The sequence below is a fragment of the Taeniopygia guttata genome, chromosome 17 (genome assembly GCF_048771995.1).
Source record: "Taeniopygia guttata chromosome 17, bTaeGut7.mat, whole genome shotgun sequence".
NCBI lineage: Eukaryota > Metazoa > Chordata > Aves > Passeriformes > Estrildidae > Taeniopygia > Taeniopygia guttata.
The window spans coordinates 9,342,176-9,370,094 of record NC_133042.1 but is presented as its reverse complement, the minus strand read 5'-3'; the positions used below and the strand labels follow the sequence as shown (position 1 = coordinate 9,370,094).

General features: G+C 42.3%; 1 protein-coding gene across 6 annotated transcripts; it reads right to left on the bottom strand.

Moving 5' to 3' along the window:
- Window positions 1–306: 306 nt before the first annotated feature.
- On the bottom strand, window positions 307–26,795 carry CNTRL (centriolin). 6 transcript variants are annotated; one of them, XM_030286890.4, is made up of 44 exons: window positions 26,572–26,795; window positions 25,247–25,501; window positions 24,808–24,941; window positions 24,170–24,300; window positions 22,733–22,874; window positions 22,019–22,205; window positions 21,729–21,922; window positions 20,593–20,640; window positions 19,946–20,065; window positions 19,243–19,468; window positions 18,680–18,789; window positions 17,984–18,178; window positions 15,696–15,849; window positions 15,065–15,285; window positions 14,276–14,440; window positions 13,849–13,983; window positions 13,612–13,757; window positions 13,016–13,196; window positions 12,362–12,541; window positions 11,932–12,111; window positions 11,301–11,417; window positions 10,867–11,011; window positions 10,609–10,748; window positions 9,945–10,128; window positions 9,414–9,706; window positions 9,021–9,229; window positions 8,674–8,866; window positions 8,215–8,345; window positions 7,937–8,077; window positions 7,698–7,824; window positions 7,364–7,528; window positions 6,487–6,646; window positions 6,266–6,381; window positions 5,573–5,790; window positions 5,046–5,203; window positions 4,711–4,784; window positions 4,155–4,343; window positions 3,575–3,800; window positions 3,188–3,393; window positions 2,099–2,362; window positions 1,958–2,020; window positions 1,352–1,555; window positions 1,064–1,141; window positions 307–931 (listed from the first exon to the last, which is right to left on the bottom strand). In XM_030286890.4, exons 2-43 carry the CDS (start codon window positions 25,458–25,460, stop codon window positions 1,073–1,075), a joined length of 6,855 nt encoding a protein of 2,284 aa, XP_030142750.4. In that variant the 5' UTR covers window positions 25,461–25,501; window positions 26,572–26,795; the 3' UTR covers window positions 307–931; window positions 1,064–1,072. The 6 variants fall into 6 exon arrangements, with proteins under 6 accessions (XP_030142750.4, XP_030142745.4, XP_041575714.2 ...); XM_041719780.2 differs by lacking the exon at window positions 20,593–20,640 and adding an exon at window positions 20,883–20,939 and having other exon boundaries at window positions 794–931; window positions 26,572–26,712; XM_030286885.4 differs by lacking the exon at window positions 20,593–20,640 and adding an exon at window positions 20,883–20,939 and having other exon boundaries at window positions 307–1,141; window positions 26,572–26,784.
- Between the last annotated feature and the right edge of the window lie 1,124 nt (window positions 26,796–27,919).

The following is a 27,919-nucleotide window of genomic DNA, read 5'->3' as shown; positions in this document are numbered from 1 at the left end:
CTGCTGCCTGAAGGATTTACAAAGTGACTTTTCCTCTGCTAAGCAGGGAGTAAGTTGATTGTAATTTTGTTAAGAAGCCATTGTCTGTATCCACCTAGTTCAGACAGGGATGCAGCCAAGGCTCAGGAGAGGAAGAGACGCTCACCCAGCAGCCAGGAAGAGGGACAGGGACAGAAATGCCAAGGTTGGACGCGTTCCTGCAAGGAGGAGCCCCAGCACTCGGAGCATTGTCACTGTCCAGGGCCATGCCAGTATCTGTGTCCTGGAGAAAAGCTTTAAGGAAAAGAATTTGCAACCACCCCCAGATAAAAGCATCAATCACAGAAGTTTATTTTAGGCAATGCTTCAAAATAATTGTATTTTAAATCTCTCTGCATTTGGCAACAGATCAGGCTTTGTAATAAGGTTCCTTTAAAGTGGAAACTGGCCACTAGCTGAACACTTAAATAGGAGGGTGGTTTGGACATGTTTAAATACACATTTAATTTTTTTTTTTTAAACAAATCAACTTATATATAAAAACCTGTTGTCAATTGTACAAAGCCTTCACAGTACTGGCCTTGCAGCAGCTGTTTGTGAGTGGTGGCAAAGGCCTTTTCAGACAAGGCTCATCCAGTGAGGTAGAACTCTTCAGAGGTGGCACCTGAGGGCCCCTGTCCAAGCTGTGGATGTGCTTTGGGCTTTGCTTTTAAAGTGAAGCCACTTTTCAAGTAATCTTTGTACCATGAACCGTTACAAAAGAACACTTTTGTACCAGGCTGGGGTTGGAAACAGCTGTCCCAGAGGTTCAGCCACAGGGCTGAGCAGTAGAACCAGGAATGTTCCCGAAAGAGCAGGGATGGCAACAATTGATGCAGCAGTAATTCCATGTCCGAGGAGAGCTCCCAGCAGCTCTCACCCAGACTCCTCTGCACAACACACAAACCTAAAGCTGAACAGACACCAGCCCTGGGAATGCTGTCACTGGGAAAGGACAGTGTGGTCTGTGAAGCCACAGCTGCCCCTCAGCCTTCCAGCCACTTGTGTCTCTGGAGGCTGGAACTGGCCTGGAGCCACATCTCACCTCTGGCCTTCACCGAGAGATTCCTTGGGGGCTGGAACGCAGCACTGGCGATCCCAACACACTTCCCGGGCTGGGGACCTGTAGAAAAACCCCAAACCACTGTGAGGAAAGCTCAGCCTTCCCAAAGACATCAGCTACTGCCAGAGCAGGGGTAGGGCGAGATCACCACCTTCAGAAACCCCTGCCCAGCCTCAGAGAGAGGCAGCACATGGCTGTAACACCTCCCAGTGAGAGAAGAACCATTAAACCCCCCCAAATCTGCTGCTGTGGTCCACAGCAGAACATTACCTGAGCTTTTGTTACATCCAGAGCACTGTGAAGAGATCCCAGGCTGGGGCTGCTGGGTAGGAAGAAGGAATCTGAAGCAGGGCTGTTGACCAGCTCATCCAGCACCTGCAGCTGGCACTGGAGGCTGTGCAGGCTCCCGGCCGTCTGCCGCTTCCCCTGCAGCAGCACCTCGGCCTGCTTGGCCAGGCAGCGCCGCAGCTGCGCCTGCAACACACGGGGAGGGTCACACCAACACTACAAAGCCAGCCCTAAAGGCTGGAAGGTTCTCACACCGCAAGCAGAGGGCAGCAGGTCTGGGAGTTATTTTGAAATAAACTCAGTTTTGATGGCCGCATTCTAACTGAGCCTGGACCTTAAGGTGATCATGGGTGGTGCTGAGCTCCTCTGTCATGTTGCTGATATACCACAGGATGATATGAATGAGAGAAGCTTGTTGGGATACTCCAACATCCAATTAAATTACTTATCTTGCTGCAGCCAGGCTTTTACTGTTCCCACCCAAAGCTCCTCTCTCTGCTCGTTACAGAGTGGATTTGCCTGAGCTGGAGCAGATCCCCACTCCCCCAGGGTGTTTATGAAGGGATGTGAGGGGCACAGATGTGGCACCTTGAGCCTGTCCTCGTGCTGCTGCAGCTTCTCCCGGCGTGCCTCTCCCCGCCACTGCTCATCCTTTGGGAAAAAAAAAGCACATTCAGCCAGAGGGACCAACACAGCACCAGGAGCAGCTACTTGTCCAAAGCATTTTACCAGTAAGAAGAGTCTGGAAATATTGAACTTCTCTTCCAAGGAGAGGAGCTGTCTGTCAACAGCAGTGAAGGGAGCAGTCTCTGAGCTATCACTCTGCAGACTCCTCTTTCCTTCAAATGATGCTTCCAAATCTTCCAAGGGGTCTGGAGAGGATGAGCGTGAAGATTTAAACCCTGTCCTAATTTCATTTTCAACCTCCAGGTTAAGCAGGTTTGCTGCACTCTCCATTTCCCTTTGTCTCTCCTCCAGGTCTTGGGTTTTAACCTGCAGCACAAAACAGTTGGGTTACAAACAAAGAGTCCTTAACCTAAACCTGCCACACTCTGACCTTGGAGGGCCTTCCCAAATGCTTTCCAATTGCCAACAACATTCTCTGTTTTTAAACCCTTAATAAATTGTTTTGAAGCCCTTTATTGAAGGACTTGAAGGAGTCAGACAAGGTAAATCACTTTTTAATTCAAAGTGAGTATCTAAAGAAGAAAAAGCTGGCCCAAGCTGGCACTGGCAAGTTGCTAAATGCCTGCTGAGTAGCTCTGAACATTGCTAACATTTAGTGATTTGCATAAATTACAACTCTGGGTGTATTTTCAATTGTGATACCACAGGAGGAAGATTGAAAACCAACACAAAACGAGCTTGTCTGAAGCCATGAACCCTCAGCCCCCCAGATTTGGCACCCAGCTGTACCTGGCTCAGGGGGTGGCTGCAGTCCCGTGGGGGCTGGCCCAGGTGCCCCCCGAGCTCTCAGCTGGCGGGCAGTGGCTGTGGGTGACCAGCTCAGCCACGGCCCTGGCACTCTGCAGGCTGCCACTGCCATGCTCCTGCTCCTAGGGAAGTGCAGGGAGATGCCTTTTACTGGCAGCACCCTCTACAGAACATGAGCTAAGGGAACCCTAAGAGATTCCTTCGAGGCAGAAACAGGAGTAACCTGGGTGTTGTGCAGCACTGGGAATGCCAGAGGGTGGTTGCCTCAAGGCTGGTCAGGAAGTTGTTGCATTACTTTGTTCCTCCAATGACAAAAATGTTCCATCATTCTGCTGTTTAAAATAACCCAAACCCCCAAACTTTCTCCCCTCAGCAAGGACTTACTTGCAGTTTGCTTTCAAGCTCCATCCTTTGCATTTTCTGTGTTTCTCTCAGATTCAAGATTTGTTTTTCTGCTTCTCTCCTTTCTGACTCTATCTGACCTTGAAGTTGCTTTAGCTCAGATTTGGAGACCTCCAGTTCTTTCTGAAGACACTGTATTTCTCTGTCTTTTTGTTGTAACTGTAATTCTTTTTCTGAGAGCTGATGTTCTGCAATGAACATTAAAAAAAAAAAAAATACTGATTAGCAAAAGCTTATCTTGGCCCACTTCATACACAGCAGATATTTTCCAAACACCAAGAACCCAAACAAGATGAACAAAAATATTTATTGTGCCATTATCCTCAGCCCCCAGAGATGGTGGCAGTTCATTTGTGCAATAACTCTTACTGCTTTTTCTGATGGTTTCTTCAAGAGCTGCACACTGGGACTCCTCCTTTTCCAGCTTCCCAAGGTTCTCCTCTGCCAGCCTGACTTTAGTTATTGCCTGCTCCAGTTTCTTGTGTTGATCCGTTAGTTCCTTTTCCAACTGGATTTTCTGATCCTTCACTTTAGCTGTGCATTTTTCCAGTTTTTTCTCTTCACGCTCCGAGTTTTGCTTGAGGCGATGAAGAACCTGCCAGAAACCCCCCCACACTGAGATTGAACCAGCACCAACTCAGGAAGAACAAAAACCATCACTAAGAGACATGAGAGAAGTAAAACCAGCATCAATTGGAAAGAACTGCAGTCTAACAGGCCCTACTGACAGAAAATGTTTGTCAGTTTTTCTTGCCTCTCTCATTTTCAGAACAGCTCCCTCGGTTTTTCTTCTGGGTCACACTTTGCTGAAACTCCTCACCCAACCCAAGCTAATTTGACTAAACCAATCTGTGCTTTTGTGATTATTTGTAAACTCACACCCCAAACTTTTTGGCCTGAATTATTTTTGAGGTCAGGAGGAAGTGAGGCAACTCAGGGGACTCATTACCGCTTCCTGTTGGGCGAGTTCTGTTTCCTTCTCTTCAATCTTTTTCTGGAGCTGCTGCAGTCGGTTCTGCCTCTTCTTGTGCCTCTCCTGGCATTCCTTACATTTCCTTAAATACTCTCGGATCTCTTCCTTCAGGGCTGTCTGCTCTCTGAGCAGCTCCTCCTGCTGCTTGGAGTTGTTTTCCAAATCCTGTAATGGGAAACAAAAGTGGCAGGAGGAGCTGGGAAGAGGAACCAGCCCCAAAGGTTTGGGTTTGAGAGAACAGAGCTGCTCACAGGCACTCCCAGGGCTCATTCCACTCAAACAGCCACACAGTGAACTAACACAGAAGGAGCCACCAGATAAAAAGCCAAAAGGTGCTGCTTCATTGGTTGTTTTTAAATTATCTTCTTCCTAAGAAGCGATAAACCCACTCCACACTCAGCAAGAAGGCAATAAAACAATCCCTGAGCTCAGCTCTGCAGGGCTCTGATGTTGAGCTGTGCCCACATGAACAGGTCAGGAGCAACAACAGACTCCCAGAGTGACCATAAGGACATGTTTCACTAAAACCAACCTGTTCCACAAGGTGAAGCTGCTGCCTCAAGTCATTCAGTTCAGCTTTCAATGTTTCCAGTTCCTCTTTTTTCCCTAGAAAAGTATTTGGTGACAAGAATTTTCAGTCAGCAGTTTGAAATACCAATACACAGAAATTCTCTTTTCATGAGCAAAGAGTGAATAACACACACACCGTTTATGGAATGTCCATCTTTTCAACATGTTAAATTCTTTCTGCCTATGGATGTGTGAGCATGCTGAATGTTTAATATCATAGAGTTCAGTTAAAGTGTGTGTTTTCAGAGAATTTCTCTTAAAAAGTATCACTGCTTAAACCCAAAAGTTGACCTTTACCTTGAAGATCCTCCTGGACAGCAACAATCTCTGCATTCAGTGATTTCTTCTGCTTGCTCAGTAGCTCCACCTCCTGCTCCAAGTTCTTAACATCCAATTCCACTTTTTCCATGTTGGACAGTGCAGTTCTGCTGCTGTCTTCAGCAGCAGATAAGTCTCTGTAGAATGTGAATCACATTCTTGGTTAGTTGGAAATGTCAGTGAAACCCCCTGAGCCCAAGGGGATGGCACAAGCAGTCAGAGCAAGACAAATGTCCTGTTCCAAGATGCAACACTTTACTTTTTGTAACATTTCTCATGCACTGCCAGGATACAACAAATGCTGCTGATTCATCAGCTCCATTGCTGAATATTTTTTAAATCTGCTGTAGAGAGGCTTAAAGCAAAAGTTCCACAGAATATAAGAAAATGCCTGTTCTGTACCATTGGGCACCTCGGTTAGAGCTGTATTTTTAACTACAACAAACAAATATTCAAACACTTCCCCATCCCTTCTGATCTCTGTAGGAAAAAATAAATTCCTCCACCTTTTGGTTTGTGACAACTTCTTCTCCAAGCTCCTGGAGTCCTCTTGCAGCTTCTCCTTCTCTCTGGTCAGAGCCTGGATGCTGTTCTGCAGAGCTCTCATCTGGGAGCTCAGGAGTTCGTTCTCCTCACGGTCCTTCCTGAGGAGCTGCTCCTGCCAATCCACCTCCCCTTGCTGACACTGAAATAATCTCTGAATATCCTCCAGTTTTAACTTCTCCTAGGAAAAACAGCCATGGTGAGCACCACATTTTCATGGTCCAGAAGCAGAACATTGACATCCTTAGCTACAGACAGAGTGATTTGAGTGCATTTAATGGAGGAAGGTGACAACAGAATGGTTCCAAGTACCTTGGAGACCTTTTTAATGCTAGAGATCACCCAGCTGACTTAAACTCCCTTCCACACTCATTGTTTGGAAGTGACAAGATCCAGATAAAAAGACTCTGGAAGCTCCTAAAAACCAGCATCCATCATTCTACAGCCACTGAAGAGCTTTTGTGCTCCTTCTCTCTCACATACACCAAAAAAATCCCATTATTTTAAAGGGCCTAGGCAGACTTAAGACTTTTCTGTGATAAGCTGAAATCAGATTAGAAACTGATTGATTTAAAAGTATCAGGACTCTGTTACCCAAGGCTTAAGAGAACCAGAGATCTCTCAGTTTCTGCATCAGCCAAAGAAGCACTTCTTACCTCTAGAACAGCCACCTGGGTCTTTTCCAGCTCATTGACCTTCTGCTCATGTTGCAGTTTCAAACCTTCCAGTTCATTCTTCTCAAGCTCCAGCATTTCCAGCACATGTTTCAGTTCTAGGGAGGTGAAATAAAGAGCAGTTATTGGATTAGGATGAGAACTAAAGAGCTCTGTGTGTTCCTCCCCAGTCTGCACAAAACCCAACAAATCCCAGGACATACCCATCTTATGCTTGCTGATTTGCCCAAGTATTCCTTGAAGATTTTCCTCCTCCTTTCTAATATCCTTCTTTAAGACCAAAAGCTGTGCTCTTCTCTCATTTATCTGGGCATCCAGTTGATTCCTCTCAGCACTAAGCTCTCCCAGAAGGACTTTCATTTCCTGTGAGAATGTATCAGTGTTACAAGGAATACGATTCCTTGCAATTTTAAATTAATATTGCCTTTAAACTGAAGTTCTAACTATTTATAAAATTATTTAAGTCTATCATCAGTATTCTGGTTTAACAAACAAAAAATACAGAATATTTAAGTTAAGGTCTTGTTTGCTGATGATTTAGAGTAGTAATTCTGCAAAGATTTTGATCTCCAAATCTTACCACAATGTTGTCATTCAAGTGAATAATAGCCTTAAAACAAAGCCAGACAAGAAGCCTTCACAAAAGGAAAGAAAATAAACCACAAAGTATAATCAGCCCTGATACTTGGTTTTGATTTCAGCAGGGAAGCACAGAATGCTCTCTGTGCAAATGGGGATGGGGACAGACTGGGGCAGCTGTGTTGTGTTTTACACACACTGATCACACTGATTTCCAGCAGCAGCTGCTCCTCAGCAACAGGAAATCATTCACAGACTTATATTTAATGTAACTTAGCTCTCAAGGGACCAATTCTGTAAGAATTACTGGAACTGGGAAGTTCTTCCTTGTGCATCTGGACCAAGCTTTTAGTCACACAAACCCATAAAATTCCATGTTCTATTTCTCAGTGGGTCTGGGGAAGGCACAAATAGCAAAACTGAGGTGGAAACCTCCTGGAATGTTTGTAGTACTTCAAGTCTTTTGCTATAATGATTTGAAAACTCATTTGGGAAACTTGCCCTTATTTGACAAAGTTTTTCATGTGCTTCAGTCTCCCCATCTCGAAGAGCTTCTTTGAGGTCACCTTTCCTTTGGGAAATGCAGTCCTGAAGGCCACGGAGCTCTTCTGTTCTTTGAGTCACCTGCTGCTCCAGGAACAAGAGCTCTTGCTTCTGAGCAGAAATCTACGGTGGAGAAGTTTAACAGAAGAATCAGTGCAAGCTTTTGTTTTTGTAGCTAAACATGAAAAAAATCCACATGAAAAAGTGCATCAGAGAGACTGGGATCATATTTGTGAGACAAAGGTCAATTCCAACAAAATGGATAACCCAGGGTTAGGAGGCCAAGCCTTACCTGATCTTTCAATGTTTCCAGTTCTGCTTTCTTGCCCTGAACAAGGTTTTCTGCTTCTCTGATGATTTGGAGATGCTGGCCCTCGTTACCTTCTGCAAGTCGAATGTCTCCTTGGAGTTTCTGAAGACTGAGAGTAAGGATTAAAACAGGAGTCAGAAGTAAAAATGTCTTAGGCAGTGACTCACTGGAGGAGGACATATTTTACTTAATACAGTCCATGGTAAATTGAAAGTCCTCACCTTTCAGTGAGCATTTCTATCTTCTGGTTTAATGACTGCAACTCAGAGTCTCTTGCAGCCACCATTTTGTTGATTTCCTTCAAAATACCTTCTTGTTCCCTCTTAAGCTGTTCCAAATCCCTCGTATCTGTCTGTAATAACCTAGAAGAACATTTACGCCTTTTCATATTAACATTTTAACAGCTCTCCCTCTCCAAAAGAAGTGTCTTGATACTGGAAAGATCCCAGTCCTTGTCCTCACCCCATGTGACACAAACCCACAGAAACACCCAGGGTACCTGAGTTGCTGAGCTGCTTTCACAAGTTTGGTGGCTGTTTCCTGAGCCCTCCGCTCCAGCTCCTCTGCCTCCATTTCAGTGCAGGCCAAATGGTGCTTGGCACGATTGTATTTCTGTAGAGTCTCTTTAGTCTAAAGCAAAACATGAAGATTGAGACAATACATTCCACCTTATGCTGCATTTGCTGTTTAAAGGTGAGCTCCTGGCTTGAATATTCCACCTCAGCTTTCTCCCTCTTTCTACCATGAACAACTTTTTCTCCTTTCTTGTCCAGAGCAGAAAACCTTCCTTCCCTCCAACAAGGACTAAACCAAGTTCTTCTAACACAGTTTATTTCCCAACTGACTTTCATTTAGAAGCATTTTAAGAGGTTCCAGGTTACCCATGTGAAAATAAACTGCCTAGACAAACAAAATAACACTCAAATCCTTCTGCCCTCAGGGTTTTGCCTTCACTCACCTTGCCCCGGGTGCTCTCCAGTTCCACCTGAGCCTCTGTGAGGAGCCTGTCAGCCTCTCTGAGCTCAGCCCGGCGTTTCAGGAGAGTCTTCTCTGCACACTCAATCTCCTCTGCAAAATCTTCCTGCTGCTGAAGGGACTTCTCCAGCTGCAGCTCTGCAAGGGAGCTGTTGGTGTAGCCGTCAATAAAGTCCCTGAAAGGTCAGGATGAAAAATGTGGAATTAAAATACAAAGATGCCAAAGATTTGGGAGCCTCTTGAAGTTCTAGAATTGTAAATGAGTCAAAAAACTGACTTTTGCTGAGAAAAGGTTTAGGAATTTGCTTCCTTTCAGTGCCCTGCTCCCACCTGCGTGTGCTCCGTTTCTGAGCCGCCCGGCGCAGCTCTGCCACTTCCTGTTCCAGCTCTTCTCTTTCCTGCTCAAGTTCTTCAACATTTCCATGCAATCTTTCCACCTCCTTTTTGTATTTATGCTCAGCTGCCTCTGAGCATTTCTCTTGGTATTTCTGAGACTTTAAATAGCACACAGTCTCTTCCAGCCTTGAGACTTCACTCTCCTGCATACAGGGAACAGAACAACACAATCAGAATCTATTTTCCAGCTGAGGCCTCCTGACACCCAGGAGCAGCTCCAGATGGCAAAGACTGTAACCAGATCCAGACCCTTCCTAGTAGGAGCTTTTCATGGAATACATTTGTCAGTCAGCTCCCAAGGGTCCCAGCTGCAGCTCTGGTTCTTACCAGATCCTGATGTTCAGGCACGTTGCAGTGGAGCACTCCCAGGGGAATGAGTGGCACGGTGAAGTTTGGAGGCAGAGGGCCATAAACCACCTGGGATCCCAGAGGAGGTGGGCCATGGATGATGGATCCAGGAGCAACTGGAGCTCCAGTGGCTGCTGCAGGAGGAGGGCCATAAACCCCCATGCCCTGAGGTGCAGGGGCCCCGTCTGGAAGGGCTGTGTAAAGAACTGTGCCCGGAGGTTCAGGGACAGGAGGTCCTGCATTTCCTTCACCATCTTCTTTTGCTCTTCTATCTTTATAAGAGACAAAACCAAACATGTTACTTTTAATAGTTTTTTCAGTAGAGATAGACTTTAAATGCACATTCTAAATTCTATGTAATTTACTAAAATTTAATGAATGTTACTTAAACAAAGTAATTCTACAGTAATAAACATTTATATCCACTCATGCCCATAAGAAAAAAAAAACAAAAAACACCTCTCCATCTTTAGTCTGCTCCTAAACATTCTGAGACTGACACTGACTTACCTTTGCCAGAATTTGCTTTGTACAGCCTATTTCTGACTGGTGAATAAACCAAACATCCTTGGCTGGGCAAGTCCTCCCTCCCACAGGGCCTGTCCTGAGCATCTCCTCTCCTGGCTGGGGATGTGCCACAGCACCCCAAACACACTCCAGAGTCTTTGGTGCTGTGGGAAGCAGGAGTTGAAGCCTGGAGAAAAAATACAGCATGTGTTAATCTAGAAATGACAATTCAAGGCAAATAAAGGAGTTGTTGTAGACGTTCTAATGATTTTTCAGACAGGCTACACATACTCTGCTGCCTCTCAGTTCTAAGCATGATGCTGCTTTAAAAGCACTGAATATATTTCAATAGTACTGGTTTTAAATTCAGACAAATATTCTCTTGACAGAAATGTTTGTCTGTAACATCTCCTTTTAACCCTTACCTAAATGGATTTTCAGCAGTGCCCACTGAACAGTTCTCTCCCAGTGTTATGTACCTGGACTCCTATCAGCACAGTAAAGGGCTTTACCAGGGAACAGCTGTGTGTGTTTTATTTCAGTATTTCTCCTATATGCCAGCCAATATTTGTTCTTAAATTTCTCTCAAACCTACTAAATTTATAATGCACTTTCCCCCATTAAAGGGCTTTCCACAAGGAAAACAACCCATTCTTTTATTCCTGACCTGTGATGATGGCAGGTAGTACCAGTATCCCCCTCTCTTCAGGGGCTCTGCTGTACTGGGGCTATGACCATTCTGCTGTGAGAGCACATTTCTGAGGGCTGCAATTTCATCCTGTAAAGCTTCAATTTCATCTTTGTTACCTGGAAATTAAGCGCAGTTTTAGAGTAATCTAAGGCAAATAGTTAAATAGATACTGCATTCAACTTTTCCCTCAATGTTATCCAGTTCAATTGGAAGTGGAGAGAAAAGAGAAGTTACCTGTCCCAATATTATCCAACAACCATTTCAAACGGTCAATCTCTGCTTTTTGCTGTTCCAGAGCTTCACTTAATTTATTGATTTCAAACTTCTGAGTGTTTGATGCAACAGTTTTCTCACCAGCTTTCTCCAATTCCTGCAGAAGCTATTTGAAATAGAAGTTTAAATCACAAAAAGCTCCCACTCAATGCCACAATGCTGTTTTTCCATGCCTTCATATGAGAGATGTTTGAGTGAATAGGTGATGGTTCTCTTTAAAACTCAGCTGCTCCAGGCAGTGAGGTTTTCAGTTTCTTCTTGGGCAGGTGTCATGGGAGGGAAGAACACTGATTTGGGAAAACTTTAGGGAAAAAGGGCAGGGCAAAAACCTCTAAACATGACATTTCCAGAAACTCACAGGTATTTTATCATATAACACAGAGCAAACAACCTACTTGCTCTTCCTTCTCCTTCAGGAGTTGTTGTAGCAATTCTGTTTCTGCTTCTGCTTTGGCAAGAGCCTGGGAAGCACGAACTGCCTCAGCACAGAACTCTTGGGCTTCCTCGAGCTCCTGAAATTGAGATTTTCATTTGAGCTGTAGTTTGCAGGAACGTTTCTCAGGCTTGAGATTGTACCATTGTGAAAAGCTAACCATTGAGAAGCAGCAGCACTTTACTGTTCTGAAACTCTAGATACATGTAAAATACTCTTTTCTCCTTTAACTTTACAGTATTGGTACAGCAGAGATGTTCTTATGTAGCCAGAAGTGCTTCCCAGTTTGAAAAAGGAGTTTCCAGTCCTTTCTTTTGTTTTTCTGTCTTACAGAAAAATGTATTGCCTATTGTTTGCCTTTCAGTTAATAAGAGACTAATGATCTTCCCCCTCTCTTTCCCTCCCACAGCAGGAACCTGTCCATACCCAAATTTCCTCACTCATCTACTGCATCTCAAACTCTGCCCAAAGCTGCTCCTGTGCAGCTCAGAACAATTTAGAAGAAAGCTCTGAAGCTCATTTGAAGGACACCAGACCTGCTCCCACTGCAATGGCATTAACAAGCAATTAATTAATTCCCCATGCTGATTCACCTCAGCTCTCTCCTGGTGAATCCTGAGCACAGTCCCCTGCAGAGCCTTGAGCTGGTTTGCAGTGATGGAGAGCTTGGTGGCTGCCAGCTTGTCTGAGGTGATCACTGCTCTCTGCAGCTCCTTCAGCTCCTTATCCAGGCTCAGCACTTGCACTTGTGCCCTGGCATCTTCTATTTTTTTCTGAAAGCAGGAAAATAGACTTTTACAGTGTACTTTCTTTCATCTTCCCCCCGCCACTCCATTTTGTATTACTTAGGAAAAAGTCTAAAGTGAGGACAAGCAGTAAAATTTAAGGAAAAACAAGATGTTATATTTAACATTTGTGTTCCTACATGTGTTGTTTTATCTTGGAAAGCAAAAATTCACAAGGTATTGTTTCTCTTTCCTGAGCAATCAAACAGTGCACAGACCTGCCCTCACTCATTCTTACCCTTTTCTCTAAATCCTCCAGCTGAGCAAGAATAGCCTCTTTTTCTTCATCTGCCTCCTGGAGCTGCTGATCAGCCAGGCCCTGAATCTCTTCCATGCTCTTTATTTTTTCATGCAAACACTGAATTTCATTCTCTAACTGATGCACCTTGTTCTTATTTTGCCTGTTTTCAGCTTTAACCTGCAAGTAAAATACATTAGAATAAGTGGCAATATTTTTTTTTCCAATCAAAAGCCACCCTGTTGTAATTATTTAATTAAATTTCTGGGAAATGCAGTTATCAGCATACTTTGCATCAAAACAGAAAGGAAAGGCAGCTACTGTGCCACTGTAACTGTAATGAGTGTCTCAGTTACTTTATTACAGATATGTATCATGATCTTTCAAGAAGGTTCAGAGCTGTATTTTTTTAGTGGTCATTAAAGTCTTTGCTGCCTCTGAGACAGATCATTGACTAAATTATTCCAATTCAACAAATAATCAGGTAAAAATCAGGAAGACTATTAATGAAAAATCCAATCAGACTCCACTGTTACACAAAGGACAGAGCACAGCGAATCTTCATCAAGTGAAACGTGATCCTTCAGCTGCAGGTTACATCTTTTAGACTAAGGTGAAATTGTCTCATTCTTGCTTTTGTTGTTTGATACATGCCTGTCTGTATTTCTCCTGTATTTCTTCCAGTTTTTCCTGCTGGGATACCATTTCCTCCTGCAACTGCCTCTGTCCAGCCCATGCTTTCTCTTTTTCCTTCTTTGCATCAGCAAGGATGTCATAGAACTCCTTCTGCAGACTTGCGAAGTTTTTCCCTAAAATATCAGCTGAATTTGGACACCTGAAAGAGAACCAATCCATGTTCCAAGACAGGAAACAGTGATTTTAAGTTGTGATCCCAGATACTGAAATCATGAATGACAAACAGTGCAAGTTTGAGACATTCTGTGTAATTCATTCTGGTTAAGTTGGAAAAGCCTCTGAGTTCATCAAACCCAACCACTTCCCCAGGATTGCCAAGGCCACCACTAACCCATGTCCCCAAGTGCCATATCTAAATATGTTTTAAACCCCTCCAGGGCTGATGACTCCAGCACTGCCCTGGATAGCCTATTCCAATGCCTGGCAAGACTTTCAGTGAAGAAAATTTCCCAGATATCCAACCTGAACCTTCCCCGGCACAACCTGGGGCCATTTCCTTTTGTTCTGCCCCTTTCACATGCTCAAATCTCACACTGTACTTTTATTTTACTCACTTAATCTCTCCTGCTCCTGTCTGTAGCTTTTGCCTGAGTTCATTTATACAAGCCATGACATCCTCAGGATGAATTAAGTTCCCAACTGCGTGGTTTAGCTGATTCTGGAGATCTTTAAGCTGTTGTTTTAGGAAATTATTGTCTCCCTAAAAACAGACCAAAAAATTCACGCAAATATAAGCAAATAAATCCACAAGTGATAAAAGCTAGGATTTTTAATTACACCAAAAACTTCACCTGCAATTGCTTGAACTGTAAATGAAGCTCATAATTTTGTTGCTCCTTTTCTTCTGCCAGCTGTGCTTTGGTCTGAGCATTCTCTAACAGTTGTCTTTCCCTTTCAAGTTCATCCTGCAGAGCTGACAGCTCCATCTACAAAACCACAAAACCTCCAGATTAATATCCTCACTCCCAACCCCAACCTGTCACCCAAACACACGACAGATGCATTTCTTAAAACAGTAACAATATGACAACACCTACAAAAGATCCAACAAAACAGCCCCAAGCAAACCATCTGCACCTTGCTTCAAAGCAAAGTTCTAAATCCCAGCAAACTGATGCTGTAGGGACACACCTACACCAGCAGTTTGTGATTCAGCTTTGGAGATTAGATGTCCTGGGGTAGCTAACACCTCTGGCAGCAATAAAGCTCTGTCCTTACCTGGCTACGTTGTTTCAGTGTTTCAAATTCTTCTTTTTGCTGCTTGGCTTCAGCATCTCTCTCTCTTAACTGAGCTTCCAGCTTACTGACCTTCCCCTGAGCACCTTGAAGGGATTCATTTATCTCTCTCTGCTCTTGGAGTGAACTCTCCAGCATTGCAATTTCCTGCAATTTAACACCCGTTTTAGAAGGATATGCATGGGAGAGCCAAAACTGAAGAGCATTTGCCTCCCTTCCCTTTAACTCAGGAACTCCATTAAAACTTGAAGGTGGGTGGCACTTCTACCTGCAAGGTCAGGTCAGTGGTGCCATTGACTGTCCAAAATCTGCACTCAGGTTAGAAAGGTGGAGCTGGAAGTGGAACAGAACTGCCCCAGGAGTTCAGGTTCACACAACAGTCATCAAGATGCCCTGACAGTTCTGTGCCATTGGCTGGCAGGACAGATCCCAGCTGCTGACACACACCCCTGGCCAATGTCAGAGGGTCACTGATGCCATTCCCCACGGTGTCACCTGCAAATCCATTTGCAGTGATGTCTGCAAGGTGAAACCTGCACTTCTGAGCCAACTGCCACAAAGCAGATTTACTGCATGTCTCTTACAACTGGTTTTAAAGGCCAGATTCAGATTCTATTCTTGAGGTGTGTGGGCACCTCTCATCATGTTACTAAACCAGAAATTATTTTGTCCAAGGAATTGTACTCTCCTAGTCCCAGTCTGATCACCAGCTTATTTTTTCAAGTTTATTCTTGGATATCTAAACTTGAGAAAAGAGGTATTAAGCCTTACTTTTCTCATATTTTCTGCATCCATGGCAACCACTTCCAGGTTGTTTTTATCCTCCTCCAGACCTGCCAATCTTCCCAGCAAAGATTCTTTTTCCTTCTGCAACTTCTTACACTCCTCATTGGCCTGTTTTGCCTGATGCTTCACGCTTTGCAGGTATTCCTGTAAGCCAGTGATAATACTTTCCAAATCCCTTTTCAGTGCTTCATTTGCTGCTATTTGACCTGCAGGAATGCAAAATGAATTGGAGGTAGTTAAGAAGCCACATTTATTTACCAAACAAACCAAACTGCTTTCCTTCATCATTTCACATGTTTGCCATTGGAGTAAGTAAAAACAAATACCTAGAATTCAACAAGCAAATATTGTTTTTAAGGTTAGGTTTCCCAATATTAACCTGGCCACTGGAAGAGTTATAAGAAATAGCAGCTCTTTGTACATTCCTGCCCCCCTTTGCCAAGCAGGTAGAAGTGAGGTGAACACACACAACTTCTTTTACATCATTTAAGAATAGTTTTTTAACACTTTTGTACCCATTCTGTATTTCATTCGAGCAAAGATAAATCAATCCTCAAGTCAATTTTTATGCTGCCCTAAGTACAACAAATACCTTGAGACAATAATTAAAGTTTACCATCAGTGAGCTGCTGCTCCAAATCCTTGATTTCCTCTGCTTCCTTGGCAATCCTGGAGAGCATCTCATCCAGGCGAGTCTCCAGCTGCTGGCAGTGTTTGTTCATTATATCCAGATGCTGTTCTTTACTTGCTTTTTGAGCTTTCATGTGAGCCTGTCAAGTAACACAAAGGTAAAACAGGGCATCAACACAGACTTAAAACATCAAATTGGGATTTTGTCTCAGTTCTGCAGTGTCCCACTATCAGCAAGGAAAGCCACAAGCTCAGCACACACTGTGGTGCTGTGGAGTTTGTTACTTGTGGTATTTTCCCTCAGTCCTGCCCCACAAAGGACCCCAGATAAGCAGCAATCTGTGACTGCCAGCATTGTCTGCAGGCTGAATAAAGCCTGCATTTATAAATTAGTACTCATGGCTACTATCTTTCTTCCTGCCTTTACATTTTGTTCTACTACTTCCTCTCTCAGTCAAGAACAAACATGATTTCTCTCAGAAGCTTTAATCCTGTCATCCTGCATTGCCCTCACAGCAGATGATGCTTTAGAACATGTCAGGTCAGCACTTGTATGAAAATACTCTGAATAAACAGCAAGTCAGGCCAACTTTACAGTTACTAAGTAAATATTCCTAAATAAATCTTATTAAAATATTTCTGAGAGATACATCACACAGCTCACACAGACTCTGGCAAGGACTTGATGCATTTAGTATGAATTAACTGATTGTTTCAGCTGTTTACAAAACTTGGTTATCAACAGAATAAAGTGTTATTTCTTACCAGTGTGAAATTGCTCAGAAACAACCCAAACACCAGAAACTTGGGAAAATACAGAATTATACTGTCATGATTAACTGCATGTTTTTCTTACTGCTCAACAAAATAAATCAAGCTAACAGTAGAAAATTTAAATATGAGTTCTCAAAAAAAGAACACTTACGAAGTTGCTCCCATAACAAAAGTAAATGGGTAAAACCAAAGCTTCTTGTGTTTTTAATGTATAAAACTGGAAGTTAACTTAAACATCCATATCAGCACAGTTCAACTTGTCACCTTGCTAAACACAAACTGCCCTGCAGCCTTCAAAAGCGAAATTTCAACAAGTAAAACTCGACCCGCTGCCACTCAGCCATCTTGCAGCAGCTGCTGAATGGCACCAAAATGCAGTTTTAAAAAAGAAACAAAAAGCCACAAGTCCCCGACCACTTACAGCTTTGCCTTTGTCTTTTCTTGCCGAGACAGCACTTGCAGAACGCCCCACCCCTGAGCGGGAATTCATTTGAATAAAGCACCGGGAGCTTCAGCACAGGCAGGAATTGAGCGGAGTCCGGACGGGATCGGGGGCGGGGTCCGGAGCTGCCGCCCTGGCTCCGCTCCGCTCCCGTTCCCGGCCCCGCTCCCGTTCCCGTTCCCGGCCGTTGGCCCGCACGCCGCTTCCTGTGTTGTGATTCGAAGCGAGGGGCGGCCGCGGGAAGGGCCGGGCCCGCTCCTGCCCCGGGAGCCTTCCCGGAACGTGCTCGGCCCTTCTGCCACCCAGCAGCCACGGAAATTCAGTTTAAAATACAAAAGGAGCTTTTAAAACAAGTGTTTGTGTGCCTCGGCTGAAAACGGAGCCAAGCGTAGAAATACTTTCATTTCTCACTTAAAAGCATCCAGCTGACCTGAAAATCTTTCATTTAGAGATACAAGCTTCTAAAAAACACTATTAAAGATAATTCAGTTTCATTTAAGTTTAATTTCTGTAAGTGTTTGCTGTACCTGAACACAGTTTTAACTCAGAAAAAGTCCTGCATCCCTGATGATCATAAAGTGAGCTGGAAGCTCGGGCTCTCCGTGACCTCTGGGGCCTTGCTGATTCTCTCAGGACTGGAGGTGACAGCAGAGAAAGGCCATCAGTCCCCACCAGTCTGGATAAGCACTGCCAGACACAGATCTTTAAAAATCTTTAAGGCCTGACTCCATAAAAAGATGCACGAAGCATTTCTTACACAGAAATTGTCTGCAAGGCTCTGCCCAGTGTGTTGAGCAAAACATGAAGATTTAGTTCTAAATGTGCCCTACAGCACCTGCTGGGAAAATGAGTTGTTCAAGTGTTTTACCAAAGCTGGTTGGTTTGGTGGGATTTTTTAACTGTAAAGGTTTTTTAAACTTTCAAATCATAAGTTAATGACTTTGATAAACAGCAAATAATATAACTCATGAAACAGGCACAAGCGAATGGGCACCTGCCAAAGCAGCTTTTAGTCCATTGCACAGCATATAAAGACTTCCGATTCTGGTTTTACTTACATGCCTTGGATCCTCAGGATTTATAGAACCAAGAGAACTCTGCAAATCTTCAAGCTCTTTCTGATTTTTCCCTATCTCTCTTTTCTGTTTCTCTATTTGTTTTTCCAGTTCTAAGGTCTCCTTGCGTAGCTCCTGCAGGATTTGTAACTTTTCATTCAATTTCTGTTCAATTGCTTCCTTGCTGGCCTGGGAGATCTGGAGATAGCATTAGGATGTTGAGTGGTTGGAAATACACAGATGATCAAGAATATATTTAACATTTAAATAAAAGACAATCCTGGTCACTGATTTTCAGGCAAGTTTAAAAATTAAAAATAGCAATAATTGATGACAGCTGAAGAAGTGGAAGATGCTGTTTTAGTTTGATGCTGATAAATTAATTCTTGCTGCCAATTCTGTAGCCACATTGCTTATCACCTGCACAACTCAATCTACACAGCAGGTTCTTCCAAAGGGTTCTGGGGAAGTCAGAAATAAATCAGCAGCAACATGGAACAGATGCCATTAACTGCACTACAGCTCTAACAGCTGATTTATGAACAAGCTCTCTAAAACCTGGAAGATTTTTCTTATGCTTGACACATGGATTTATGTCGGTACAGTGGCCTCTTTTATAAGCATGGGGAGAAAAAGTTGTATTTTATTAAATCAATACTCCTTCAAACACCTCCCCTTGCTCTTTGTGGAACAACTTACTTTTTTCTGAGCCAGAGCATCCTCCAGTTGTTGCAGTTCCCCTGTTACTTTCAGCACTTGTTGCTCAGCATTTCCAATTTCACTTTGCAGTTCTTCTAATCTTCTTTGTGCTGCAGACAAAAGAAACCAAACACAAACCCCACAGTCCCACAAAATACATTGTAATATTGTGTATAACACTGATACACAGCAGTGTATGAACACATTAATCAGCACAGCATTAACCAGTGACAATCACAGCTAATACATTCTGTTTTTTCAGAAAGTATGTCTAAAGTTTGCTTAACAAGTATTACACAATTAAATTCATGCATCGAATATGAAACCTCCCTAGAACTGTGTTTTCAATGTAATGCTCTCATCCTGAGTTATGCTAAAATAACAGCAGTAAAAAACTGTAGCAGTTTTGACACCAAAAGTGCATCAAGTCCAGTGTTTAACAATCACAGCACTTCCAGCCTTTGACACACTGTTTCTGCCCTGATGTTAAGCATGTAACCACTGGAATAAACCACACTGACACACATGGTTTTCTCTTCATTTAATAAAAAATAAGGTTTTACCTGAATTAATCTTTTCTTCCTTATCCTGCAGTACTTTATCTAGACTTTGGAGATGTGGTTCCAGCTGGGGTTTCCTACAGGAGTCATCTTCCTCCTGTTGCATTTTCCCAACCTGCAGCTGCTGAGCTTTGTCAGAGATGTAGCCTTCCCTTATAAACATATTTCTTTTGTACCTGGCCTTGCCAATGTAGGGACTTTCACCAGGTACATTATCAAGTTCAACCTCCTGAAATGTAAGAAGCAGAGTCTTTATCTCAGAACTATGGCTGCAGTCAACTCCTAACATACATTTAGTTCTCTTATCAAGCACAAAAAGGAAAACCAATTTGAAATTAGAAAAATGTGAAGAAGACAGATATAGTTGACATTTTTGGCCTTGAACATTGTTATTTTATAATGGAATTAAAACCAAACAAACCCAACTGAGCTGTGCCCAGTTTGTTGCAGATGTCTGGAGGAACCTTTTCTTAGTATATTAAATTTACTTAGATTATAATAAGTGCAGCAATGTAATGTACTAAAGTTTACTCAGACGTAAGTGTAGTCAATGATTACTGATTTTTGTTTGCAAGTATGACAGAGGTTGGGCCTTTAATAAAGCAGTATCTACTAGATGATAGGAGAACTAATACAGCTTTTATTTTCCAAGTTGAAGAATCAAGGAAAACAGCAATAAAAAGATCTATGATTTTAAAATTATTACCTCTGAGGGAAAATAATTCAAGGGCTCAAATTTTGCATCGATCTTGTAGAAGGCCAGCTCCTGCTCCAGCTCATACTGCTTCTGGCAAGCCCGGGTCAGCTCCACTGTCTTCTGCTTCAGCTGAGGAAGCACAAACCCAGTGAGAGTCATTCACTGGAATTCACTCATCTCTGGCACACACAGTGCAGCTCCACAGAGAGCAGGCACAGCCCTTCACTGGGAACAAAGCTCACAGCACAGTTTTGGATCAGGGATTTCACAAAGGACAATTTTACAATGGTGGCTAAGAGGAGACAAAAGCCCCACAATTAATAGAATACAAATGATCACATGAAAGGCCTTTTAAGTTTATGTACATCAAAGTGACCAGTTTATTTTTAAACCTAATTTAGGATAGAGCAATAATTTGGGTATGATCCTTTAACAAAATCTAGGCCAAAATAACAAATATATTTACTGCTACTAGAGAGCATGAGGACTATTAACACTCATGGTCTGTTAAAAAACTAAAATATCTCAAATGTCAAGAGTACAAAGTCTATGTATTTTATTTTAGCTTAACCATGTGCTAGATTGGTTTGGAGGTTATTTTTAAGTAAAGGTCCATCATGTGATTTCTTTTTAAATCAACTTTTCACACTGAATACCTGAAGGAGAACATGCAGCACAATTCCAATAGAGAGTGGGAAGCAGGACTAATGGAGGAAAAGAAATAGAACAGGAAAGGCTTAAAGAAAGATTTCAAAACCTGATAAATGTCATGCAAAAATTAACTCTGTTTCAGAGAAAAGGGGAAAAACAGCAAGAAGATTGTATTGCAAACCACAGTGAATAGAAAATCTCACTGTGACACTTCATAAGAAAGTTGCTACTTCAAGGAACGTGCAAATCCTAGAAATAAAACCAACCATGCAACCCAGGGGCACAGTGGGGCTACCTTGAGTGAGGAACAAAGGCTCTGCAGGAAGGGGACTGTGACAAACCCAGACACCAGCTAAAGGGAGACAGAAGCGAGCCAAGTTTGTCATCCAAAGGAGAAGAGAGGGTTCAAGCTGCAAAGTATTTGCTGCTAAATCTCCTCATATTGCAAGCTTCTTTTTAGAAGCAGACTGCTGGTTAGTGTGTGTGTGTTCAGAGAAACAGCTCTAGAAGTACCAGGTATGAGAGTCTGAAGGATAAAATTTTAGAGGACAAGGACAAGTCCAACAGGATAAAATCCAAATATTAAGTTCCCATCAAGTCATTCACAACCTAGCACTCACAAGTCAGTAAGTCAGTAGGACTTTGCCTGCATTTTATGGCTACCAATCAAAGAGACTCAAACATAAGCCCTTAGGATGATGTGAATAAAATACAGTTAAACTGGTGAGCATTACCTATAATAATAAAGGGCTATTAGTGACATACAACTTGTGTCCACATCTGGTGTTTGTAAAAGTAGCAATTTTCTTCCTTATTGCAGCAGTACTTTAGAGTCTTACCAGGGCAGCATATTCAGAACATCAGCAATTCAGCAGCTTAACCTTTCATCAACAGACAAAACTTTAAACAGAAATACATAAATAATTACTTGAAACAAAGAAGTTACTATAAATCACAGGAGTGATACTGAGTGCTGCTTCCATATGCTTAACTTTTTCCACAGAAAGAATAGTGAAGGTCAATAATCATGCTCTAAAGAGTTGGAAGTCTCTCAGTTTTAAAATTAAATCTTCAGTCACTTGAACTCTCACATTGACAGCTCTGTGTCTGAAGATTTCCTCAGTGCCAGGGATTATCTTACCAGCTCATTTTTGGTGCCCAGGTCCCTCTGTAGCTCCTCAAAGCTTTGTCTCTGCTGCACAGCCTTTTCCTTTAGTGACTTGTTGAGCTCATCTTGGTGCTGAAGTTGCTCAAGCACTTTGGACTGGTTAAATTTCACACTCTCCATCTCCTTTTTGGTGTTTTCCAATTCTCTTTCTAATTTTTCTATCTCTTCTGAAAAACAAAATCAGAGAAACATTCCAATAGAAAAATCTCTTCCTTCTAAACTTAAATTTTGCTTCATTCACTTTAGATTTAACAGATTATTACCCAAATTAAACCTCTCCAGAGCTTCCTGCCTGTCATGGTTTGTCACTGGCTGTCCATCCAGGTTTTCCAGTGCCCTCAGGTGGAATATGGTGTACAAGCAGTAGTGAGGCAGACTTGCAACTGGGTTCCCAGCAAGGAACAGAGAGGTCAGATCTTGCAGAGGCTTTAGTTTAGCTATATCATGAAGCTACAAAGAGAAACAAAACAATGATTAGACATCCTTCTGAGAAGAATTAAACCCCAGGATTTAATTTCTTATTATGCAGAATGTTCTATGACAGGTCTGTATTAAAAGATTTATTTTAGCCTTTATGCTAAAGAATAATCTCTAAAAATCTACCAAAATACACAGTATTATGACTAAAGTAATTTCTTAAAATCAAATTATTTCCTCTATAAAAAATGCCACTGCAAAGAGTGTAAATGCAATCAAGCTTTATCTTGGAAGTGCCAAGATACCAAGGCCTGTGGGTGTACAGCCCCTCAAAAAGTTATGCTTTCCCAAACAACATAATATAGGTTTGTATCTTCACTATCTTCACAACAGGAGCTTCTCTAATAAATAACTTTATTAGGCTCCCAACTGCTGCATTTCACAGCAGACTCTGTGGAAAGACACCCAGCAATTACTCAGAGTAAGTCAATCAGTGTAAGCACCCCAGCTGACTTCATGAAAAGACTGAACAATGCCTACTTCTAACTATAATCACTTACTGAGGACACTTTATTCTGTTTCAAATTCAGGCTGCGCAGGGATCTCAGCTTCTTCCCTACCCACACAGGAATGTGCTCAATCTCATTCCCTGCCAGGTTCAGCCTCTGTAGGTTCTGCAAATGTTCTATGCCTTCAATTTTGCTGAAAACAAGAAGAAAAATGGAATTTGTCATGAACCACAGCAAATGTAAAGTGAAACTGAGGCATTATGGATAAACTACAACAAAATCTGTCACAATTAATCAACCAAGAGATCAGCAAAACCATTGTTTAGTGCCATGGACAATTGAAATGAAATTACACCAGCTTCCTTAGAAAATTGAGCTGTGATTTTTGGTCTTAATTTAGTACTTTTGTCATTGTTACAAACTCATAACTTTTGCATGTGTTCATTTCAATATTAATGCTATTTTAATGTGTGCTAACTCCATTTTAATAGGCAAAATTTGCTCTTTCTCTCCTAAGACTGTAAGGGAAGAGATGAATCAAAAGAAAGTTGTTTTGTGGAGTTTTTTTCTCCCCTATAAAAAGGAAGGATCAGTTGTAAACTGACAGCATGAAGAGCTACATTTTTAATGCTTTCATAAAAACTATTGAGGAAACCATGCTAGGTTGTAGTTTACCTCAGCATTTTTTAATGTGTGAACATTAAATAAACCATGAGCATTATAGCAAAGTACAGCAGGATGTGCTCCTGTGACTGTGCTATTTTTTGGGTATATATGAGCTGTACATAACCAAAGTGTGAAAACAGAGCAGGAGCTAAAAGCTACTTTGCCCTTTTCAATTCCTGTTGAGAGAGGAAACTGTCTGAATGCAACGTGTAGAAATGAACTCTGGGGTTTTACTCACTTCCCATTGTAAATGTCTCTGCTGAAATGGCAGCCTCAAAGCTGCAAAGGCAGTTTCATAATAGTAAAGATCATAATTCATTGACAGAAAAATTAAAAAGCAATTAAGAGTTTTGCTACTGCATGAACCATTACCCTTTAAACAAGACACCAAGGCTCTCAAAAGAGTTCAAAAGCAATTTAGGGAATTTATGGCCTGCCTGATCAAGCCCATTCAGCTTCCTCTCCTAAAAGAAAAACTTATTATATTACCTGTAATAATAAACAGTAGAAGTTTAATTAATTTTTAATGCACTTAATTGGGTTATTGCTCTTCATACCACTCTCTGTTGTGGTATCTGGAAACTTGCACTTCTGGCTTGGTTTCCAAGGAAAACAAATTAAACCGCAGCCATGTGCACTGACAGCACTTCCCAGAACTATTTATTCTTCCAATACCTCAGAGCTTGGGCTTCTTAAAAAGACCTCAAAGCCTCCAATTGGGAAACTCACCTCAAGTGTTCACTCCTGGGAGAGAACTCACTTAAACAGGAAAGGAAAATCAGCTTTATTTGTATCTCCAAACCCTGTGGTGCCTCCTCTTACCTGATTCTGTTGTTGGACAAGTTGAGCTCACGCAGCTTCAGCAGTTTATCCAACTTCTCAATCTTCTCTATTTGGTTGTTACTAAGGTTAAGCACCTCTAGTTTAGAGCACTTTTCCAAATTTTCTATGTACTAAAGAACAGAAAATCCTTTAGCATTGGGTTTTGGTTTTTTTAAAGAGAAAAGCAGCTTTCTATTAATTAAAAATACCAAGTATTCTAATATTTTATTAATCACAGTTCATTGTGGTATTCTGTAACCCCACTTTAGGTACAGTCTCCTACAGTGTTGGAATTTTAAATTTACAGTGGGCTAGTCTTCATCTACATAAAAAAGAACATGTTATTAAAAAAAAAACAACAACAACAACAAAAAAACCCAAACAAATAAAAACCAGCACAGTCCAAAACCAACAAAATTACATGTACTAATCTGTTTTAAACGTCATTCTAATAAATCAATTATTTTTCTTTTGCTCAAGTCTCCATTGCCATTTTTTTAACAGAAGCTGGTTGCAGAACTAGGCTAACAGAATTAGACTGTGCTGTTTATATCCACTTAAAAATAAGCCTGTATTAAATAATAAATGGCAATTATTCTAAACTTAGTTTAATTTCCAGTTTTTTTCCAATAACTTACCTTAAATTTCTTATCCCCATCCTTTGGGGAAGAAAGATTCAGTGAGCTTATACATGTCAGATTTTGCTGTTTTGACAAACCCTTTATAAGGGGTTCAGTTATGTATTTAACCCCTGGGCTAACACCTTTTTCACCTGAAATTAAACAGAAAGGATTGATGATTTTTATATTTGTTGTTTTCTTTACACTGAATACTGGAAAAAACATTGAAAATTATCCCCCCAGAAACATTTACAGGAAGGAGTAAAAGTCTCATTATTCTCCCCAGCTTTCATTACTCCCACTTCCACATTTGTGCTCAAAAAAAAAAAAAAATTAAAGCAATTTTTTCAGGCTTCTTTCCAACAGATCATACATCTTTAATCACACAATTCATACAACACTAGTGTTTAATGCCTGTGGTATGTGCTTGGATACCAGTTTATTGACTATACAATACCTTTCAGAAATTTAAAAGCAGCTCCAACATTTTCTGCTGGAATATCCCATTGCTGGGGTCTCTGCTCCTTGCTTTTGGGAGCAGCTGGAGGTGTCTGCTGGCCAAGACGTGCAGGTGTGGCACCTGAACTGACAGGTGACATTGGCTGAGGTATCTGGGACACTGATGCCTGTGGTTTTCTACCTGAAACTTTCATTACAGAGCCTTTCTTCATTGCCAGAAATGCTGGGTATCACATGGTAATACCTGGAAGAACTGAAACAAGTATCTGCGTAGAAAGCTAAATCTTGAAGGTTTGCATGACAACAAAGGCGCTACAGAAGCTGCCAAAAAACACATCTCCAATGGGTGCCAGCTTCCAGTTTTCCTGGCATTGGGAAGAATTTCACCTTTGTACTCCCACCCTTGTACAGCAGAGCCCCAGGGACGGATTGAGCAGCTCTGTGTTTGCAGCTCATCTTCCTCCTGTCCTGCAGGCTGTGGTTTACACAAAGCCTGCCAGGTCTGGAGATACTCTCAGCTCAGGCTAACAGAGCTGGCAGGGACACAAACAGAGGATTGGATCCCAGCTCTTCCCAAAGCTTGAAATCACCCTCTTTGCAGTAAGAACAAATGCAGGCAGAAAAAGGCAACCGAGAAAAAAAAAAAAATTAGGATCAGTCTGGCACTGGCATTCCCAGAGTTTTCCTTTCTGCAAACACATTATCCTGTGACAGCCTGGGAAATTCCAGAGAATGTTAACAGAAACCTCCCTCAGTGATGAACATATTTCCCCAGGGATAAGTGTAGGAAAAGTCATGTACCCTGTGTGACAAAGCCCTTGTAGCAACCATCTCCAAGGGACAGAGCTTCACTAACACCTCCACCCACTGAACAAGGAGCACATTTTAAGAGATTCTTTAAGATAAAAAAAATCTTCCGTTAGGGGAACTTGGAGCTTCCTGAGTGATGGCATTGTGCCTTGAGAATATGTTCTTCGTTGTGATGGATTATTTTTTTCCCTCCAGAACTGGAAAGGAAATAAGGACAAGGGAAGGAGGGGCAAGAATAAGGGCCACTGTTATCTATCCATGACTTGGAAACACAATTCATACAAGATCAGGACAGCGAGCCTGGAGGGCGCAGGAGAGGCAGAAAGATGCTACCGCAAACCCACACCGGGGCGTTTCCAAAGGGCGCAGCTCGTGGTTTCCCCGCTGCTTCCTGAGGCCAGGCTGTGCTTTCGCAGCGAACCCCCGGGGCTGAGCGGGGATCGGGGCCCCCATCCCCTCCCGGTCCGGGCCGCAGGGCGATCCCGAGCGCCCTCAGGCCTCCGCTTTGATTACCTGCGTTGACATGGTAACGCCGCCTCACCGCCGCGGCACGGGCGGGCAGGGCGGGCCTCGCAGCGCTCCTGAAGGATGGCACCGGTTCTCAAGGCACCTCTCCACCACCTCCTTCCCCTCGGCGAGCGATCGCCGCCCGCACCGCCGCGTCCCGGGTGCTGCGGTTCCTTTAAGGGCGCTCCCTGAGGGGCCGCCCCGCCGCCATTTTGTCCGTCCGGCGACAGCGGCGGGTGCGGCTGAGGGGCGGGGTTTGTGCGAGACCACGCCCACAGCTCATTTCCCGCCGCGGAGGCCCCGCCCCCGCCTCGCCATTGCGTCCCCTCAGGGATTTGTGGTAAATAAAGCTCAAATCGCTGTATAATGTATAAACAACAAAGCCCAAATCACTGTATAAGCACTACAACCTTGAGGGGTTTTGGTTTGTTTCAAACCCGAGCCGCTGTATAAACAATAAAACCTGCTCTGCTGATAGCAGTTTTTTTCCTTCTCTGTACTCTTTATTTAGCATCTCACTGCAAAATTGCGTTTAAATTAACTTTATTGGAAATACACTGTTTATTTGCAATTATAAACAATGCATGTCTGGTCTAAATCAAAGTCATTTTCACAGAGGCATGTAAATAAATATCTTTTTAACACTTGGACTGTGTTAGACCAGCATTTGTGTAACTAAGTGTGAAATGCAGGGCTGAAAAACCTGTAGGCTGTGTCTCTGAAACATATAAGGAAGAAGTATAATTAGATTTAAAAACCACTATTTCAGAGTACTGTTAAACTTTATACACATTTCCAGGTATTCTTCACTATTTGTGCCTTCTCATTTACATACCACCCCTACTGGTAATTAATAATACATGTGTTGACCACTCATTTTAATAACATTAAGCATCTTATATTTTATAAGCTTTTATTCTATTTTCGCTTCTCTTCTAGTTCATTACATTTGGTGAGAAGCCGACCTTATTGTAATTTCACTTTATATCGATCAGAAACAGTTTTGTAAATGCTTTTCCCGTAAAGGTTGACCGCGATATTTGTTTAAACTTCAGCATTCTTGCACAACTTTATTTAACTTTACATAAGCCTATTTGTTGACGTGCTATCCCAGGTATCAGGCCTGCAAAGGTTTTGTCATCAATGGTTGTGGGGGGTTTTTTGCAAATTTTTTCAAATTTCTTTTTTTTTTTTTTTTTTGCAAAATGCTGTTTAAAATAGTGCATGTTGATATATTCTGCCCTAATATTTCCATATTGCAGGTTTTATTTGGAATGGAAGAGGTCAGAAAGTTGGCATAATCTAGAATACAAATGGCTAAAAGAAATTTAGCCATTAGAAAGGGAAATGTTAT